Source organism: Chrysemys picta, chromosome 12, assembly GCF_011386835.1.
Source record: "Chrysemys picta bellii isolate R12L10 chromosome 12, ASM1138683v2, whole genome shotgun sequence".
NCBI lineage: Eukaryota > Metazoa > Chordata > Testudines > Emydidae > Chrysemys > Chrysemys picta.
This window is the reverse complement of record NC_088802.1, coordinates 8,002,380-8,023,770: the sequence shown is the minus strand read 5'-3', so window position 1 is coordinate 8,023,770 and position 21,391 is coordinate 8,002,380. Positions and strand designations below refer to the sequence as shown.

Here is a 21,391-nt window from a genome sequence, read left to right as displayed (position 1 = left end):
CATGAATCACTTGTTCACCAGGGAAAGAGTAAAATCTGCAGGGAATATTAATTCCGCATTTGCGTAGACTTTCCCCAGGAGTAACTGAGGCACGGGTTCTTTTGACTCTTGTAGAAGAGAGGTCTATAATTCACGTCTAGCTCATGTAAGAGTTCACTCCCACATCAAGCAGATTGGTCACAGATTCCATTTTCTTGGTGGATTATAGCTGTGGTTGGAAGTCCTGGGTTCAGAGGAAAAGGCATGTCAGGGAGTAATTCCACAACAAGGGTTCATAAAAAGCTCACTGTAACCTTTATTGAAGCTGGGCCTCTTCTAAAGTCTCATAATGGGTGCTCTTCATAAGGACCAGGAGTTTTGATCATGCTTGTCTGATGGAGTGGGGGGTTTTCTTGGTTTTTTTTCCGTGTTTTCCAGTGGGTTGCATGCAGAGGGAGTGTGACTAAGTGTCCCCAGGTGTTACTGGTTTAAGGAGGTGAGGGGAGAGGGAGTTTATTGTTACAGAGGACCGGAGAGGGAACTTGGGACCCCAGCCGATGGCCTGGAGGAGGGATGCCGCAGCGACTGGTGACCTGATGACCCAGAGACCCAGCTCAGGAGTTGCAGCTGGTTCTGGCCAGTGGGAGGACAATGGGCTGCGAAGAGAGGACCCCAGTGACCTAACCAGCTGGTTCCAAACAGAGGAGGGCTGAGAGGAGAGGAGGCCCAGGCCACCCTGTTTACCTGGAGAGAAGACAATGGACAGAGGCGGGGCTTGGGGTCAGTGATATCAGATGCCCAGCTGGGAAGGAGGGGGGCTCTGGGCTGGAGGGGGGAGCAGGCAGGGCCCGCCTGGGTGCAGGGAGACTGGGATGTGCTGGGCTGAGGGACGCCAGGCCTGAGGCCGGAGAGTTTCCGGTGCTGTGTTCACCTCTCAATAAACCCTCCTGTTTTACACTGGCTGAGAGTCACTCCGGTCTAGGTAACAGGGTTGCATCAACCCCTTTGGGGGTGGAGGCCCTGGGGGTCCACAGCAAGTGGACTCCCTGAGGGGCCCACAGCGAGAAACAGGTGTGCTAAGGCTCAGATAGGTGCGGCTCCAGGAGGTGGAGGGGCCTAATCCCAAGAGAGAGTGGACCCCCAAGGAGGGCTGTCTTGGGGCCAAGAGTGGGCACGACTTGTGAGTCTGTGACAGTTTGTAAGCATCCTTTGCCTAACTTCAAAGTCCTTTTAGTTCACTGCTAGTGTTAACTCCTCATCTGTTAGGCCAAGCAGTCACTCACTCTGGTAGATGGTTGTACACCTTCGTGTTTCATCTCAAGCTCTCCACCTCCTTTGGGAGGCCCTGTTTACCATCAGTCATTTGTGGAACAATCAATCTCTCGATTCGAGGATGAGCTCTACCACAGATTTCTATATAGGTCCTCAGATGACTTGCCCCCGCAGCCGGGCTCAGCTCCGGGGATGACGCTCCGGCTCTCCAGCGGCCGGGCAGCCTGAACTGCCGTCCAGCCTGTGCGACTCCGGCTGCCATGAGCGCCATCTAGCGACTGCAGCCAGAACTGCAGCGTCAGTCCCAGCGCAGCCTGACAGCCTCAGCTGACAGGGAACATCTTGGTTCAGGGCCGGCTCCGGCTTTTTGTGCCCCAAGAAAAAAAAGGGGGGGGGGCTGGAGTGCCCCCCCCCCTTGGAAAGTGCTGCCCCAAGCACATGCTTGGAGCGCTGGTGCCTAGAGCCGGCCCTGGGTACAATAGAAGGAAGATCAAAGCCAGGTCCGAGGCTGAAAGTCACGTCTGCAATTGACAGGTGATTAATCACCAAACCCAGAGGCAGCGTGACACAGCAAGACCCATAGACTCTGAATTCAAACTAAAGCCTACAAAAAGGATGGGTGAGATGGAAGATTTTTGGGTAACGTTCTGCTGCCAACATGGGAGGGCATCAGTGCGCGCCCAACAGAGACCCAGCTCGTCCTTGTGCCCGGCTTTCCTGGCCAGTTAGCCGCCACAAGCTACGAACCCAAGTTGCGAAATCAAGCCATGAATTCAAGCTACGTTTAGGACTGGTAACTATCCAGCAGCTGCAGAACATTTGGTGTGTGGGGGGTGTGTGTGTGTGTGGGTATTAGTTATTGGTCATAAATCAAATTGTGTTATCATAACAAACGTGCCATCTTTGCCTTGTCCCCTGAAATGATCCTGTGTAGTTTTGTCCACATAACACCTCCCATATCTAATGTACAACACTCCTGTTAATACACCCCAGAATATTAGTCTGTTGATACACCCCAGAATATTGTTGACTCTAACCCCCAGATCCTATTCAGCCGTTCGACCACTTAGCCAGTTATTCCCCATTTTGTAGCTGTGCATTTGATTTTTCTGTTGTAAGTGAAGTACTTCACACTTATCTTTATTGAATTTCACCTTATTGAATTCAAACCAAACCTCCAATCTGTCAATAATCTTCTCCTCCTACTCCTGAGTGCCACAGCTAGGTCAACCTAACTTTCTAATGTAGACTGGCCCATAATTATTCAGTGAGGTGCCCAAGCCCCTGATGCAAAATGGCTGCTCTAATCCAGTTGCAGGTTACAGTCCCCAAAACGGAGGTTGAAATACAAAATTGCATTCACAAATTGAAGCAGACATTGCCTCAGTTTCGCACACTCATGATAAAAAGTTTCCATCATCCAGTTACGTGCGTGTACACCATCCCACGTGACTTAAGTGGCCCCCTCAAGTAGAGAACTCTCAATGCTGGGTATAGTAGGATAATGCTCGTACCACTGAGCTATCCCTCCCCTTGAAGTTTCATTTACTAAGTTCATTTACATCATAAAAATGCCACTAGTTCCCCTAGTCATATCAGAACAGTCTCCCTCTGACAAATCCATTCATCTTCAGTGGTACAGGTGTCAGATTAAATCTGATTCCCCTTCACTGCCCCACAGCTATTTCCGTTGTCTTGAACCGGTACTGGGAACCTGCACAACAAAGGAGAAAAAGCACTTTCAGTGTATGTGGATTTACTTATTAGACAGAATAAGGAAGAGCTGCTATAAATCCCAAGGTCAAGGTGACACTGGGCTGTGATTTCTTCCTTTTACTCAAATAATGCCTCCCATCTGAAATTCACCTTGTGCAGAGGGTCCTTGTAGGACCCGCCTAGCATAGGAGTGAAATTCACCCTAGAATAGTAGGATGAGAAGGGAGGAGATGGGGTCTTAGATAGTATGGAATGGTTGAGACCTTCCAGTCTAGTGAAAACTGATTTTTCAGGGGTGGGAGGATTTCACAATTTCTGACATGACAGCAAGTTACAGGCCTTGGCTTTGTCTCAAGCCATAAGGGTTACCTTTTAATGTAAGAGCAAAAGAAGGCCACAGGGGTAAAGGACGGTTGTAGTTGCCACAGGGGTGTTACATGGGCACAAGAAGGAAGGGAGGCAGGGGCTGGGTGAGGGGGAACCAGAGAGGAGCAGGGTCAAGTAAGGGAGAGGAAACAAGATAGTAGGGCCTAGTGCCTCTCTCTGTTCAGGTGTGGCCTCCACTCTGGAAATGGTTGGGTACCCCATACTGCATTACTTTAATACCTGCTTGAATGGCACACGTGTGAGCAGTACTGTGAGCAGCCACTAGATGTCACTACCCCACATCATATCAGCTGAGGAAACACAGTATCAGCTGAGTTGTAGCCCTGTTAGTCCCAGGACATTAGAGAGACCAGGTGGGGGAGATACAATCTTTCATTGGACCAACTTCTGTTGGAGAGAGACAAGCCTGAAGAAGAGCTGTGTGTGAGCTGGAAGGCTTGTCTCTCTCACCAACAGAAGTTGGTCCAATGAAAGCTATCACCTCCCCCACCTGGTCTCTCTAATATCAGCTGAAGCAGGTATATTTATTGACTGGCCCTGAGTGTGGGTGATGACTGAGTTGGTGTAGACAGCAAGGGGCCGCGTGTCCCTGCGTCGCATGATGCCCACAGGCTGGGACAGCAACTGGGTTTCCACCGGCAGTGACCGCGCCAGGCAAAGGGCAGCTCAGAGACACAATGAACTGAGGTTACTTGCTGAGCTGTGCTGGTTTGGATGACAGAAACTTCCTTTCAGACGAGATCGGAATTCCTCTAGACCAGTGGTTCCCAAACTTTAATGACCCGCGAACCGCTTTGACTAAATTGTGAAATCTCGTGAACCCCCTCCTAAAAATGAATATTTCCAGGCATTTAAGTTTAAATTTCCTCAGTTTTAGTGCACTGATCCAATGAGACCAATCTATTTCCTTTTCTTGAAAATATGCATTAGTCAGATTGAAGATATCTTCTCCAGTTGTACGTTCTTCCAGTGCTCGGCAAAACAAGTCTGCTTCAACCAGACCTTCATTCACATAACGTACATCATTAGCAAAATAGCTAGATTAGCTACATCAGTTGATTCATCCAACTGTATAGCATAATATGGACTATTTTTCACTCTATGTACAATTGTGGTCTCTACATTATTTGACATGTCATTAATTCTTCGTGACAACGTATTATTGGAGAAAGGTACCATGTCAATCCTTTTTGCAGCCTTTTCTCCGAGCATGCAATGAACTACATCTTTTATACATGGACCAATCAACCTCTCTGCTATGTTAGGGGCTTCTGATGCTTTTGCTACTTGGTAGTTCACACGGTATTATGCATTAAGTGCATTTTCATTATCAGTACTTGCTTTGGATAGAAAACTGGTAATGTCACTTTTCCTCTCAGCTAATTTTCACTTGAAAAAATCAACAGGCTTGTCGAGTTGTGCAGGATGCCTAGTTTCTAAATGGTGCCGAAGTAGAGAAGGTTTGAGGCTGCTGTTTGCTAGAACATCACCACAAATCACACACAGTGGTTTTGGATGTTCTTGATCACCAATGCATGTAAAGCCATATGTTATATAAGCATTGTCATATCTTCTTTTCTTTGTAAGGACCATCGTGATCATTAGACGTAGATGTTCCACAGTGTGGACTTGAGGAAACACTAGCTGATTCTTGCGTCTTTACACTTGCCTTTTTCAGCCACTTATCCATTGAACTTGTGTACAAAAGTTCTCATAAAAACAACCCAGAGAGACTGCTAACAACCAACAAACTAGAAAATGAGATGATTCACTCAAGTCTCACTGAAGCAAAACAGCACTCCAGAGAGAATGACAATTACTGAGGCACCTTAACACTGCTACAAGGGCTACAACGTGCTTCCGGCTGGTTTGGCTTGTAAACAGTTTTACTTCCGCCACGAGGTCCATCCGTACGAGGGTGCCCTGCGAGGAACAAATTAGCTTGGACCACCTCCCACATACAGCGTGGCCCCTGCTCATTCTGCCCTCGATGCCAACTTCCCCTGTCTGACAAGGATGGGGGTCCGAGCTGCCACCTGCACGCTGGGGTCTCAGCTGCCGCCCTGCCCACCACAGGGCGCAGGCTACTGGCCCCGCGCCAAGGTCTGGGCTGCCAGGTCCGCACTCTGTGGGGCTCCTGCTGCTGAACCCCGTTGACAGCCCTGGTCAACTGAGTTCCACTGAGCTCAGGCTGCAGGTGCCACTGACTGCCGGGGCTCGCTTGGGCTGCCGGCCCCAACTGCCCGGCCCCGCTTTCCCTGGGGCTCGGGCTGTCTGCCCTGCAACCGGGTCCCACCTGCTGCCTCCAATGCCCGGGGTCCTCTGGCCGCCATTAGTAACATTTTTCTGGCGACCCCCCTGTAACGTTCTGCAAACCCCCATTCAGTATCGAAGGTGGATAATGAACTCATTTTGCAGATTTTTACAGGGAGCTCTTCCAGAGCTTCATTTATTAATTGAAGAGGGTGCTGAAGCAGCTAATGATGGTGCCCTGTGCAAAGCGTGAGCTCACACGTACTGGATGTGCGAGGTCACGCCTTGAACGCCACGGGCAGAGGAGGTGCCAGGGCTAAGCACTGAGCTCCTCCCAAGGGTGGGATAAAGCCCCAAGGGGTTTGTTTGAAAATGCAACAAGCGGGCGACGGAGGATCAGAGGCGGAAGTTTTGCAACATCCCAAACAGGATGCAGGGGTGGAGAAACACGAGGGTCTGTGAGGCCCCCAGTGCCCAAAGCTAAGGGGCGGCAGGAAAGCAAGTCGTCCTTTCAAACCGAGCCAGCCAGCGAGCTCCTGGAACCTTTCCTTCTGAACTGGGCTGCCGATGGCAGGGAACTAACTGTTGGCTGCAGACAAACACCCCAGCGCTGCGCCATCGGTAAAGAAGGGGAAGGCTGCAGCAGCCATGGGAGAGCAGGAGCTTTGTCCCCACTTGCACTGCGGGTGGTGGCCCAGGGATGCAAGTGAGAAGTGATTTAATGTGGGTGTGGATGCAAGTGTGTCTATTTGGGGTTGGAGATCAGGTGTGTGTGTGAGAAGCTAGGGAGCGGATTGTGATAAGAACACAATCCACTCCCACTGTATTCTTCTGCTCATGTGGAGTTGTCATGTTCCTCCCCACCCCCACCCCATTTCACTGCCCTCCTCCCCTGTGTCCCTGTAATAGTCTGGGTATGGGAACCTCATTTCCCTCCCCTCCAAGGGATGCAGGCAGCAAAAAGGGTTAAACTTTCCCCAAATTGAAACCCTGGGAAAAGGGGCTATGGGAAGCCATCCTGCCTGGTTCTCTAGCCCAGAGGTTCTCAAACTGGAGCTGGGGTGCCGAATGTATTGGGGGAGGGGGCATGAGAAGCTTTAGGTGGAAAAAAACCCTTATTGTGCACGTTACCCACATCAGGAAATAACTAGCAGAGGTGAGTCCTCCAGACATGTCAGGTCCTCTGGTGGCGCTGCGCGTTTGGCTCTAGGGGGCGCGGTGCCTGGAGGGTTTGCTGTTCCGTTTGCAGAGCCTTATACACGGTCCCGGCCATCTGGACATTAATCCCTTTGCTGCGATGCAGCCGCGCGCCCGTTTAACTGTAGGCATGGACCCCAGTCACGGGTTTGCTTTTGCTCTTATTACAGTGAATCGCTGGCTCTGTTTGAATCAATGCCTTGCTGGGTTGAATATTTAGTGAGCGTTGTATGTTGAATTTTTTATTGGTATATGTACTTGTGTGGCGGGAGGAGGGGGGAAGAGGCATAAACTACTACAGACACAAACAAGGGGGTGCGATCAAATAAGTTTGAGAACCACTGCTCTCGATGGGGTCCTGGGCGTGGGTCCCCACTAACTCCATACAGTCCTTGCTGCTGTCTGACACTTGCTACAAGTCGGGGAATGGTACCATCAGGATGAACCGAGCTGCTGAGCTGGGCATGTGAATGAAGTCACCACCCTCCTTTTAGGGGTATCGACAGAGCTGGGAGAGCAGGGGACAGCGGGTTAGGATTGAAGGCCACCGGCAGAGCTGTGGGGCAGGGAGAGTCCAAGGCTGGGATAGGGGTGGGTGGGAGGAGGGTTGTATGGGTCAGGAGTTCTGGGGGTCCTGTCAGAGGGTTGGGAGCAGTTGGATAGGTGTGGGAGTCCCGGGGGTCTGTCTGGGGGCGGGGGTGTGGATAAGGGTCGGGACAGGTAGGGGGTAGAGTCCTGGGGGGGCAGTCAGGGGACAAGGAGCAGGGAGGCTTAGGTAGGGGGTAGAGTCCTGGGGGGGCAGGGGTCCCAGGAGGTGGTTGTCAGTGGACAAGGAGCAGGGGGAGTTGGGGGGGTTTGAGGGGGGAAGTCAGGGGGTGGGAAGTAGGAGGGAGTGGATGGGGGCGGGGCTAGGGCAGGGGCGGGGCTAGGGCGGGGCTCCCTGGTTGCACACTCTAATGAAATGGGCTGCACACGCCTATGGTTCTTAGTCCTACTGATTCTTTAGAGGCTATTTCTTCTTTCTCACCAGGCTCAGCTCAGAGACCGGCTCCCTGTTGGTCCCAGCAGAAGATAACCTGGTGAGTGAGCTGCCTTCTGCAGCATCCCTGGGGGTTGGGGGTTGTAGCAGGAGCAGCTGCTGTAGCTAAACTAACAAACCGGCTGCCATTAGAATCTCCTGCTTCCAGATGCCCGGAGCTGTGTAACTTTCCAAGAGCAGGGAGGGGGCCATGCCGGATCGGGATGCTTCGTTCCAGAGATTGGTTGAGTTTGATATTGAGCTTGTTGCTGGGATCGTGTCTAATTGACGGAGAGGGAGTCTCCGGTCTGTAGGAGATGGATCGGTCATTCTGCTCTCTCACTATGAGTAGGTGAGAGACATGATCTGCGCTGGTCTCATGGCCAATAGAGAAGAGAGTCTCTGTGAGCGGCGCTGCTGGCTGAGAGGGTAGAATGTAGAGCCTGTCTCTTGGTGGGTTGTGACACCACCAGGTGTGTGTTGAGTGGGGAGGATTTGAACCAGCTTTATCCCCAGTGTCATTGTCAGGTTGAAGGGGGAACATAAAGCAGTCACACTTCTTATAGTTCTGTCTATTAATGGTTAATAAATGATGAGTAAATGCTATAAGGATCGGAGGGGTAGCCCTGTTAGTCTGGATCTGTAAAAAGCAACAGAGGGTCCTGTGGCACCTTTAAGACTAACAGAAGTATTGGGAGCATAAGCTTTCGTGGGTGAATGCGCATGCGTCTGACGAAGTGGGCATTCACCCACGAAAGCTTATGCTCCAATACATCTGTTAGTCTGTAAGGTGCCACAGGACTCTTTGTTGCTTGCTATAAGCATGTTACAGAGAGGAATAATACATGCTACAGAGCTGACTAACATTGTCTCACTATTGCCTCGTGGGCCCCCACTCACCCATTGTCTCATGTCTCATACTTAGATTAGAAGCATGGATCATCTTTCCTCTGTGTTTGTCCAGCACCTAGCACAAGGGGGTCCGCATAGGCGCCAAATCCAGGAGTGCTCAGCACCCAGCCGTGACAGCTGTTCAGCAGCTCTTGGACGAGGGCAGAGGCAATGAGCAGCGGGCAGGTGGGGTCTTGGGGCAGGTGGTGGAGCGGGGCAGGAAGTAGAGATGTAAAATGTTAACATTAACCATTAACTCCCAGACCCCAGTGGCCAGATCCCAGCCCCCAGTGTGTGTCCGGACCCAAATCCCACTGTTTGGCCCCTGGACTTCGACCCCCGCTGTGCCTGGCCGGCCAGAGTGACCCCAGCCCCTCTCCCTTTAATTTTATCATTTAAACGGGAAGAGGTGGAGTGGGGGTGGTTCCTCAGGGGAAAAGAGTCTTGGGGTGGAGCGAGGGTGGAGCACCCACCGGGAAAAACAAAGTCAACATACGGACTACGGATGACTATACGCCCAGCAGCTGATCACACATATTGTCTCACTGTTCCCTTGTACTCCCCCGTCCGTCTGCCTGCACCCGCCCATTGTCTCTTGTCTCAAAGCATGGATCATCCTTGTTCTGTGTTTGTCCAGCAAGGGGGTTCTGGTCCATGACTACGACTCCTAGTTGCTTTTGCAATTCACATAATAATAAAGATGCCGTGGGGCTTATCTACATGAGAGAGTTGAATGAAATCAGATTAAAAATTACTGCATTTTAGCTAAATTGAAACGTGTTTGCTCTTATTAGAGCTTAAGAGTGGCTTATTTCACTTTAGCTCAGATCAGTTAGGAACAGGTTTAAGCTAAACCAGAATGAACTGGCCATAAATTCAAAATAAGAGTGTCTATGTGGGGTGGGATTGTGGGTGTGCGTTAACCAAACCAGGTTAGAAACCAGTTTAAATTAGATGCAACTTTGGGTTGGTCTACACTAGAGAGTTAGGTCGATGGTGCACCTATGTTGCTCAGAGGTGTGAAAAATTCACACCCCAGAGATACATAGTTAAGACAACCTTACTTCCGGTGTAGACAGTCCGCTGCGCCGCTGTAGTGTTTCTAGTGTAGACGTACCCTTTCTCATGTAGACCAGGGCTTAGTTAGTGTCTAACCTGAATCTTCCTTGCCACAGTTTAAACCAATTACTTCTTGAGGCCCCACTGGAATTGGTTAGCGGTCCCAATTAAAATGCATCCGAAGAAGTGGGCTGTAGTCCACGAAAGCTTATGCTCTAATAAATTTGTTAGTCTCTAAGGTGCCACAAGTACTCCTGTTCTTTTTGCTGATACAGACTAACACGGCTGCTACTCTGAAACCAATGAAAATGGTCTTCCAAAGTCTAAGCAAGGTTAAAAAATGTCCCTCTCCATTGCTTACATGCTCTTAGTTGATTCTTGAGCAATAGGAAACACGTTGCAGGTGTGCCAGCCAGCTGCAAAGAGAAGGGACTGTTATATATTTAGTGCTAAATGGGGGGGGGACTTTTTTTTGTGGCTGAACAGAAATAACCATATCGAACCCAGACGACACCAGCTGTGAGCCTGAGGTGACGAGACGGAGACGGGGATGGGATGGGGGTTGGAGCGAACAGTGCGTCAGCACAGGGGTGAGATGTGGCATTTTTACAGTTTCGCTGACCTTGGCAATGTTTTTTTTTCTCCACGAGTGACGGGATTTCAGAGGATGCTGGACCTGGTCTGGCAAAGCTCAGAGCCTTCTTACAGGAGGGGAGTGCGGAGCAGAGACAGTCCCCCCCAGCTCAGGGCAGCTCTGCTCCCCCCCCTTCCCCTTCTGTGAGAAAGACAGACACAGTTTCCTCTGTGTCTCCCCCCTTCCCTTCTGCAACACCCAGCCTGGGGCCAGGGGTGGGACTCTGCTGTAGCCCCCCGAGCAGCTGGGTGTGTGTGTGAAGAACTCCAGGCGGTGTAGGAGAAGCAGAGGTTAGGATGGGTGAGGCAGGGCATATGTGAGGGGCAGCACTAATCTAGGGGCTGTGAGGGCAGCGCATATGTGGGGGCAGGGCAGATCTTGGAGGGCAAGGCAGATGAGGGGGCAGCACTGATTTGGGGGCAGGGCAAATGTTGGGGGCTAGGGAACTGGACTGATCTGGGGGCTGGGAGGGGAGGGTTGATTTGTAGGTTAGTGGGTAGAATTAATAGCTGGGCAGATATGATTACATATCAACAAAGTAAGAATCTGAAAGAATCAAAGGAGGCTGGATTTTTCTGGGCAGGGCATTTATGTTGAAAAGAGCTATAGAAGAGTGAGGAATTGATTATGGCATCTCGTTAGGGGTTGGCATCGACGCTCTAGTTTCCTCCCAAACTAGTCACTACCATATGAATGCTATTCACGTAGCTGAATTTGCGTATCTTAAATCGACTCCCCGCTGTAGTGTAGATGTACCCACAGTTTCTTGAACCCATGATCCACACCACCTGAGGGTGATAGAATTTTTCTGCTTGTCATGTGGACACCAGTTGTTCTTATTCCTAACCCATCTTGGAGCTGGGCCACATGATTTGCTGCCACATGATTTGTTGAAAATCAATCAGAGTACGCATTACTGTCTGCACACAGAGGCAATTGCAAAGGGATTATAAAGCCAGTTTGGGTTAAATTCCTTTAACTTGTGCCAAACTGTTGCCCGCCCTAAAGGGCTCGAGGGGACAACAATGGTCCGTCGCCCGGTGTGCTTGGCACCAATAAAGACACCGAGGGGAGAAAGCAAGCCAAGTTTATTTCAGAGCTCTGAAATGGCACTAGGAGACCAGCATGTCTCAAATCCAGTGCAACAAATACAAACAACTTTTACCTTTTATACTCCAAACTGTTTGCATACATCTCTTTGTCTGGCTGTTCCCCCTTACCCCTCCCTTCCAGACAACTGTTACAATAAGCTCTACATAAGCTTGTGAGAAAACTTTCTCAGTCTTTGTGAAAGACTTCTGCTAGTGTAAGTGAAACTGCAGCCACCTGCTAGAAACGCTGACCAATACATTTCTGCTTCAACCTACTTCAGAGCATGTAAGCAGTTAGCATAGAAGTAGGTGAGAGTTCCCAAGATGGGGTTTGGGGGTTCAGATAGGCTAGGGTTACCATACGTCCGGATTTCCCCGGACATGTCCTCCTTTTGTGTGCTAAAAATAGCGTCCGGGGGGAATTTGTAAAGCACTCACAATGTCCGGGATTAGCAGAGCGAGTGGCTGGGAGGGCTGCAGGGAAGTCCCGGGCTGGACTCAGGAGCAGCTGTAGAGGAGCCGGATCCGCCCTGCATTCTGAGCCAGCAGCTCCCTTGCAGCCCAGTCCAGTAGCACTGTGTAGGGCCAGACCGGGTTTTGTTGTGCAGGGCCAGACCGGGTTTTGTTGTGCAGGGGAGCTCAGCCACGTGTCCGGCTCGGCTGCACAGAGCCCAACACTCTGTTCTGAGCAGCAGGGTAAGGAGGTCAGGGGGCAGGAAGGTTCTGGAGGTGGAGGTCAAGAAACGGGGGGGGGGCTTTTTGGGGGGAGTGGAGAAAGTTTTGGGCAGTCAGGGTACAGGTAGGGGGTAGGGTCCTGGGGGGCAGTTGGGGGGGGTCTTAGGAGGGGGCAGTTAGGGGACAAGGAACAGGGAGTCTTAGGTAGGGGGTGGGGTTCTGGAGGGCAGTTAGGAGCAGGGGTCCCAGGAGGGGGCAGTCAGGGGACAAGGAGCAGGGGGGGAGTGTTTGGGAGTTCTGGGGGGGGCTGTCAGGTGGCAGGGGTGGGGAGATGGATCGGAGCAGTCAGGGGACAGGGAGCAGAGGGGTTTAGATGGGTTGGGAGTTCTGGGGGGGGCTGTCAGGGGGTGGGGAGTGGTTGGATGGGGCTTGGGAGTCCCAGGGGTCTGTCTGGGGGTGGGGGTGTGGATAAGGGTTGGGGCAGTCAGGGGACAAGAGGCAGGGAGGCTTAGATAGGGAGTGGAGTCCTGGGGGGCAGTTAGGGGCAGGGGTCCCAGGAGGGGGCAGTCAGGGGACAAGGAACGGGGGGAGGGTTGGGGGTTCTGGGGGGGCGGGAAGTGGGAGGGGCAGGGGCGGGGCTAGGGCGGGGCTCCTCCCGTCCTCTTTTTTTCTTGCTGAAATATGGTAACCCTAAGATAGGCCCAGAGCAAAAGAGCTTCATCGGCACTTGTGGCCTTCCACTCTCCCGAGTTACCTGGTAGCTATGCCTAGTGGACCCCAACAATACTGTGAAGGAAACCAAGCGGGTGTGTTAACCCTCATCTTCCGATGTTATTTGTGTCCTAATAGAATTCCCAAATGTGATCAGGGCTTCTCCGCAGTGCTTGTACAGTGCCTGGCACACTGAATGAGACAGTTTCTGCCATGATGAGTTTGCAGTCTGAATAAACTTGGAAGGAGTAGTTTTATGTTGGTAAATGTCGATTTCACTGTACACGCAGAAACTGGGAAAAAATTCCATTGATGATTGAAATGTGCAGATAGGCAAAGTAAGAAAAATGTTGTGTGAGAACTTCTTAGAGTTTGATTTAAGGTATCTACTTGGTATATTTTGTTTGCAGCGTTGTTTGTAGTCATTTTGGACCGAGGATATTAGAGAGACAAGGTGGGGGAGGTGATAGCTTTTATTGGGCCAACTTCTGTTGGTGAAAGAGACAAGCTTTCAAGAAGCAGAGCTCTGTGTAAGCTCGAAAGCGTGTCTCTTTCACCACCAGAAGTTGGTCCAATAAAAGCTATCACCTCCCCCACTTTGTGTCTGTATTTTGACATGTGATGTTGACAATTTGTGTTTTAATGGTAATAAAGCTTTAACTTTCTGGAATCTCAGCATCCACTATCATTAATTATTGCCTGACCAACAGCCCCGCCTATAATTTCACACAACTGTACAAATCTAAATAGATGATGATAGAATAAATACTTAAAACTAGGGCTGTCAAACAATAAAAAAAATATTTGCGATTAATCACATGATTTAAAAATATTCACGATTAATTGCAGTTTTAATTGCACTGTTAAACAATAAATGCCATTTATTTAAATATTTTGGGTGTTTTCAACGTTTTCAAATATATTAATTTCAGTGGCAACACCAGAATACAAAGTGTACAGTGCTCCCTTTAGATTATTTTTATTACAAATATGTAAAAGGGATAAAAGTATTTTTCAGTTCCCCTCATACATGTACTGTAGCACAGTCATACTGATATAGAATTGTTATTATTTTTACATAACTCTGCACTCAATAAGACAATGTAGAACTTTAGAGCCTAGAAGGGACCACTCAGGTCTGTCATGAGGGGCGCACACATGCCCATGCAGGGAGCCAGCGGTGCTGCAGGACTGATTGCTAAAGTTTGAGCATCTGTCTCAGGAATCGCAGGGCTACCAGCCCACATTGCAGGCGTCTGGTTCCAGTCAGGAAAGTGCAGGGGTACCTAATCTCTGGGGAACAGAGGGGTCTTTGGGACTGAAGTGAACAGGCATTTGAGCGGCATAGTGTGGTGACCAGTCACACCAAGGAATAAACTGGGGACTTCCCGAGGCCCGAGCTAAAGGCAGGAGCTGCTGCCGCTTCACTGAAAGTTATGGGGGGACTTTAGCAATTCCCAGCAGCCGGGCCCAACCGCGCTCACTCCCCAGGGGTTTACACAGACTTTGGGGGAACTGGAGGAGCAGAGCTAATTTGCAAGTGTTTCCCCGCCCCTCCTTAACTCAGCCCCTGATTAGGGTTACCATTCGTCCGGATTCCCCCGGACATGTCCGGCTTTTTTGAGTTAAAAATAGCGTCCGGGGGGAATTTGTAAATGTCCAGATTTCCTCCCCCTGCAGAGCGCACGCGGCTGACAGGGCAGCCGGCTGGATCGTGCCACTCGCACGGGGCTCTGACAGCCAGAGAGAGCCCCTCCTCCGCTTCCCTCTCCTCTCCCCTGCAACTTGAGACCACTCCCCTCCTCTCCCTCCCTCCCCCCCACCTGCATTCGCAGATCCCCGGCCGTTCGCCTCGGCCTCCGGCAGTCTGGAGCTCCGACCCTGCTCCCCTCCTCCGCTGCCGAGCGCGCTGCTCTGCAGCACAGTAAGGGGGCCGGGGCTCAGAGAAGCGGCAGGGAGGTTCTGGGGGGGGTAGTCAAGAGACAGGGAGCAGGGGGAGAGTTGGATGGGTCAGGAGTTCGGGGGGGGGCTGTCTGGGGGTTGGGGGGGTAAGGTTTTGGGCAGTCAGAGTACAGGTGGGGGGGTCTCAGGAGGGGGCAGTTAGGGGACAAGGCACAGGGAGGCTTAGGTAGGGGGTGGGGTTCTGGAGGGCAGTTAGGAGCAGGGGTCCCAGGAGGGGGCAGTCAGGGGACAGGGAGCAGAGGGGTTTAGATGGGTCAGGAGTTCTGGGGGGGGGCTGTCAGGGGGTGGGGGTGTGAATAAGGGTTGGGGCAGTCAGGGGACAGGTAGGGGGTAGGGTCCTAGGGGGCCAGTTAGGATGTGGGGAAAGTCTCAGGAGGGGGCAGTCAGGGGACAAGGAGCAGGGAGGCTTAGGTAGGGGGTGGAGTCCTGGGGGGCAGTTAGGGGCAGGGGTCCCAGGAGGGGGCAGTCAGGGGACAAGGCGTGGGGGGGAGGGTTGGAGGTTCTGAGGGGGCAGGAAGTGGGAGGGAGTGGAAGGGGCAGGGGTGGGGCTCCTCCCATCTTCTTTTTTGATTGTTGAAATATGGTAACCCTACCCCTGATTGATGGAGAGCTAGCTCCACCCCCACTATGCTTTCCCTTTGTGTTGACAAGGGAGGGCTGAGACTGGCTCCCCAGGCACAAGAGTGTCTCCTCGTCCAGCCGCGTTGTAAGAGCCAGGTCCCAGGTGAGAGGGCTGGGGCTGGGGGAGGGAGCCCAGGTTGGGGGGTGTCACTGAGCCATAACCTGGGCTGCTCAGGCTGGGGGGAGGCAGCTGGGGCCAGGACCTCACTGTGGCTGTAGCAGGGGCTCCTGCAGACAAGCAGAGCTCCCTGGGACACAGTGGGGACTCCTTCCTTTCTTCTGCTGCTGCACCTGGCAGTGGGGTGGGCAGGGGTGGGGCTGGTGTGTGTGTTTTGGGGTGTGTGTGATTTGGCTGAGATGCTGCTAGGGACCCCAGTAGTGATCCAGACTGGAGAGCGGGTGGCCGGATTGGTTCTGGAACTACGGGGGCTGCCCCTGGCTTGAAGCGGTTCCCATCATATGTAGAGTTTACAGTTGGGTTCAATGGCTCTGAGCACCGCACTCTACACATTGTTCCAGCCCCCCCGAGTGGGTGGGGTGGGGAGATCACGGGGCGCTCTCAGCACTGAGGCCGGGTCCCTGTGCAGCGGGGTGGGCTGCAGGGGTGCCGGGAAAGGCTAGTGTGGGGGATGGGAGAGCATCGAGTTGGGAAGGGGCTCCCCTTAGGAGAGCTCAGGAGGTGGTGGAGACCCACTGAATCCTAGTGTGGATGCTTCGGGGGATCCCCGGGTGAATCGGGTGTTTGGTGGGGTGTGAGTTGGTGAGACTGAGTGTCATGGCTTGGGGTCTGCGTCTACGGGGAAACCACAAAGTGGTTTCAACAAAAAGTGACCCAGACAAGCTTTGGCCCCCAAATCTATTGTTGAAATAGACAACAAGGGAAACTTCTCCTCGTCCCGCAGGCAAAGTCTGCCCCTGGGCATAAAAATGCTGTAGAAACCCTCATCCAGCACATGGACACTGCCGGACACACACCCCACTCCCATCCCCGACCCTATCGTTGTAATAGAGAACACGGGTTGTGCTGCTCTGAGACCATCAGAAAGGGGGTGGGTGAGGGGGAAGGGCGCAGTATAAAAAATAGTTGTGTGGATTTTTTAATCCAAAACTAAAATTTACACTTGGAAATTTCCTGCTGAAAATTTTTGTAAAAATGACACTTTCCTCCCTCCCCCCTCTGCCCCCCCCCCCCCGTTACTTTTGGACCATTTGGATCATTTTTTGGCTGGAAAACACAGTGATCAAAAATATTTCAAGCCGTTCTACTGGAGTGGGTGTTTGGGCCAGTGGGCTGTGCATTGAGGGAAGTCAGTGGTGCAGCTGGAATCTCTGGGTTGTGTTTTCCTGGGGGAGCGCTCCTCGCCGTAAGGGAAGGGCTGTCTCTGGGGGGTTGGGGGGGGGGTTTGTGCATTTTGAAAGTAGCTTTTGAGAAAGCCAGTAAGGAGTTAAGACAAGTCACTGCACATCTGGCCTCTTTCCTGTTTATTTCCTCTCTTTTGTTTTCTTCTAATGCCCAGCACATTATCAAGGAACAAAAGAGAGAAGTGGCTGGGTTGTTACTGCCCACAGAAAGTTCTGGTTTTAGAATCTGGCCACATATTTTCTTTTTGGTCCTGGGAATTGCAGCTGTGTAGAAGAATTTGATAGCTAAGAGGAGGGCGGGCATGAGATGGGAAGACTCAGTAGCATTGTTGAAGGCAGTGTGTGTGTGGGGGGAGGATAGGCTGGGAATGCATGGCGGGGGGCGGGGCGTGTGCAGGGGGCTCCTGTGTTGAAGAGAATAGGGCTGTGCACAGGGCAAGGGTCCGAAGTGAGGAGCTTAGTCCCACTACGTGGAGGCATCAGCGCTTAAAGACTCCATTGTACACTGAGGCAGCACTGATGGGGAAACTGAGGCAGGAGCGCCAGGCGAGCCTGCTGCTTTGGGGCTGGTGTCCTTCCATGCTGCACCCCTTTTTGAGCACCAGGTCTCCCCAAAACAATCCTCCTTGCCCCAAAGCTCCTCCCACAGCCTTGCTTCCCTCTCCCACCAGAAAGTGTGTGTGCGGGGGGGAGAAATGGCTGTGTTTGAGAGCATAAGGGGAGGGAATATGAGGGGGCTAGGATGGGCCTGATGGGGAGAAGGGCAGTGCTTGGGGAAGGTGCTGGGATACTATAAAAAGGGAAAACCTGCGTCTGGGGAGCCTAATCAGAGCTCTGCTGTGCTCCTGCCTCGGTTTCCCCTGCCAGTGCATCTGAGGCAGCAGTGTCTGGGGGAGCAGTTTCAACCAAGCATGTAGCCTCAGAACCTTTTAAAGAGTGGGGAAAGTCAGGTCTAGTAATCTACCAATGGGAACTTTCCATGCCCCGTGTCCCAGCTCTATAGCAGCGATGACTTCGTGACCCACCTAGTGACGGTCCACAGAAACTGCCCTTTACATGTTCTGGCTGTTCCCTCTTGCGTTGCAGAACAGCCAAGAGCTGGAGAACGTCGGGAGCCAGGAATCTCACCAGCCGACTGGGACTGAATCCCCGCGCCGGGTATAGCGAGAAAGCGAGGCACCCAGCGCGTGCCCGCATGTCCCACCGAGACGAGAGAAAAGAATGGATCCCGCAGGGAAGAAACTGTGGCCAGAGTTTAATCCTGATATCCGTGGAAACCCCGAGAGCGGAGCGGAGCCAGGTAACTTAAGTCTGGTTCTGAGCCTTTAAATGGGGTCTCTAGCTTGGTGGATTGTAAAGCCAGGAGGGACCACTGTGATCATCTGTTCTGACATCTCCCTCTGCCCACACACCTGCCGCTGTATAGCACAGGCCCTTGAATCCCACCCACTGCTCCCTGCTTCCAGCCCATGCCTGCTGGGGGAGCTAGAACTTGCAAAAAATGGGTAAACCTCTGGTTTTGTACAGACGGGGCTCTGCAAATGCCAAAGAGCAGGTGTAGGAGGAATCTGACGTGCCTGTGATTGTAACATCTATGGGAGTGGGGGGAGTTGCTGGGGTATTTGTTGTGCCTTAAATATGACTGTGGAAAATACTTGCAGAGGCTGAAACTGAACAGTTCTCTCAGCCCCAGACGGCCCTTGGTTTAATCCCCCAGGGTAAGCAGTTTGCCCAGATGCCCGGCTATCCAGCTCTCCCAGAATCAGGGGGAGCAGGGCTCCTTCCCTACCGAGTTTGTCCAGGAGTGTGTGTGTGCATGTAGGGGTTAGGGGCATGGGGAGAGCTGGGGCCCTGGTATCAGATGTGAGACCTCGCACACACGCATCCACCCGCCCCATTGCAAGCCTTAAGAAGCTGGTCTGCCTCCAGCAAGCTACAGCTACATGGTCAGATGCTCATCAAACCCTCTCTTATCCCTTTTGACCTGAGCGACTCACCAAAAATGTGGCATCTTGCAGCTTGCTCCAGTTACGGGGAGAAACTGACAGCGGGGTCTGGTACCTTTGATGCAGTCTGGCTTATTTACAAAGAAAGTACAAATTCCTGTAACCCCAAACATGGGAAGGGTCAAACCATGGGAGACAGTTTCCTTGCTCACAGTTTCTAGCCTCTTTCAGTCAGTACTGTGCCCAAAAGCGCTCTCAAGGTTTCTTCTCAGGATCCCACTGCCAGCGCTTCTGTGTCTGGCTTTCTGGCTGCCTGCTCCCTCAGCTTCTCCATTGTTTTTTCTTCTCTGTCTTGTGCACACGTACACACACACACACACACACACACACACATCTACTCACAAGCAATACCTGGCCACATCCCTCTCCTACATAACTGAAACTCCCGAGTAGCCCGCGTGTGCCTCTGTGTTGGGATAGGGGTGCTGTGATTTCATAAAAGAGTTAGTTGTAAAAAAAAAAAAAAGTTATTGTAAAGGAAGGGTGGTGGTTACACCCAGCAGCTTCAACAACAACAACACCACCTACAATGTGATAAAGTCTCTTTGGGGGTCTGCTGAGCCTACCAAGGCTGCTTGTTAGTGATGTTTGCCACCAGACAAGCCCAGTATTGCCAAGGTGTTAGAAGAATCCAGACCATAGGTGTCTGTCAGAGACGGGTATGATGCACCCAGGATGGGGTCACTTGCAGCGTTTGGGGGTTGCTTCTCAGTACCCTGTTATCCTTGCTGTTACTCCTGATCTGGTAGCAGGTCACTCTCTAGTACAATGTCTCCCAGGGTCAGCCTTGGTTTTTCCTTGATGCTTTTCAAGGAGACATATTACAGTTGGAGACAACATCTGTCACTCCCTGATATATGGGACATTGCAGTGGAAAATGCCTCTGTTACATCTAGTCCACAGTCTCCCCTCTCTATACAGCACTCCAGGGAACCCACTCAGGTTTGTGGAAGGGTGTGTGCTGTCAGGATAGGTTTGTTTTTTTGTTAGTTTGTTTTTCTTTTGGGGATTTTGTACCGCCCCCAGAGCCATGGTCCCTGGTTTTTAGGATCTAAGGCAGGGGTCTCAAACTCAAATGACCACGAGGGCCACATGAGGACTAGTATATTGGCCTGAGAGCCGCATTACTGACACCTCCCCCACTGCCGCCCTCAGCCCCACCCCCACTCCACCCCTTCCGTGAGGCCCTGCCCCTGCCCTGCCTCTTCCCACCCCTTCCCTGCCCCCATTCCAACCCCTTCCCCGAAATCCCCACCAAAACTCCGCCCCTCCCTGCTCCCAGGGGGTACAGGAGAGGTGTGGGGTGTGGCGGGGGCTCAGGGCAGGGAGTTGGTGTGTGGGGTGCAGGAGGGGTGAGGGGTGCAGCAGGGGTGCAGGGTGCAGCAGGGGGCTCAGGGCAGGGGGTTGGGGTGTGGCATGGGGCTCAAGGCAGTGGGTTGGGATGCAGGAGGGGTGCAGGGTGAGGCAGGGGGCTCAGGGCAGGGGGTCGGGTGCAGGAGAGGTTCAGGGGGCGGGCTCTGGCCCGGCATGCACCGGGGAAGGACAGGCTCCCTGCCTGCCCTGCCCTGCCCCCACGCCGCTCCAGGAAGCATCCGGAACCTGGGGGAGGAGGGGCACAAGGGTCTGTGTGTTGCTGTTCCTGTGTGGAGATTCTTATTCTGCACTAAGTGTTTCTTTTTTTGATTTAGCTTTAACCCCTTCCAAAGCAATATTAAATAAACTGGAAAAAGGCCACTCTTGTACTAGAATAAGAGTCTCCCCATGGGAGGCTGAACTGGTATGACTATTGGTTTAAATTCCCACCTTGGCTTATACTGGGATCACTTTAATAGAATCATAGAAGATTAGGGTTGGAAGAGACCTCAGGAAGTCGTCTAGTCCAACCCCCTGCTCAGAGCAGGACCAACACCAACTAAATCGTCCCAGCCAGGGCTTTGTCAAGCCTGACCTTAAAAACCTCTAAGGATAGAGATTCCACCACCTCCATTCCAGTGCTTCACCACCCTCCTAGTGTTTCCTAATATCCAACCTAGACCACCCCCACTGCAATTTGAGACCATTGCTCCTTGTTCTGTCATCTGCCGCCACTGAGAACAACCAGGCTCCATCCTCTTTGGAACCCCCCTTCAGGTAGTTGAAAGCTGCTATCAAATCCCCCCTCACTCTTCTCTTCCACAGACTAAATAAGCCCAGTTCCCTCAGCCTCTCCTCGTAAGTCATATGCTCCAGCCCCCTAATCATTTTTGTTGCCCTCCGCTGGACTCTCTCCAATTTGTCCACATCCTTTCTGTAGTGGGGGGCCCAAAACTGGACACAATACTCCGGATGTGGCCTCACCAGTGCCGAATAGAGGGGAATAATCACTTCCCTTGATCTTCTGGCAATGCTCCTACTAATACAGCCCAATATGCCGTTAGTCTTCTTGGCAACAAGGGCACACTGTTGATTCATATCCAGCTTCTCATCCACTGTAATCCCCAGGTCCTTTTCTGCAGAACTGCTGCTTAGCCAGTCGGCTATATAGACAAGCCTTTATACTCCACTGGTGGTCTGCAGT

The 21,391-nt window shown here is 52.0% G+C and overlaps 1 protein-coding gene across 1 annotated transcript in view; it reads left to right on the top strand.

Moving 5' to 3' along the window:
• Positions 1–5,964: 5,964 nt before the first annotated feature.
• The window catches only part of LOC101952478 (C-type lectin domain family 2 member D-like), a 31,873-nt gene continuing 16,446 nt past the window's right edge, over positions 5,965–21,391 (top strand). The window contains exons 1-3 of the mRNA XM_005312564.5: positions 5,965–6,228; positions 7,835–7,883; positions 17,915–18,128. Coding sequence (XP_005312621.2) covers positions 18,050–18,128 — 79 coding nt within the window. The 5' untranslated portion in view covers positions 5,965–6,228; positions 7,835–7,883; positions 17,915–18,049. The remainder of the gene's footprint in view (positions 6,229–7,834; positions 7,884–17,914; positions 18,129–21,391) is intronic.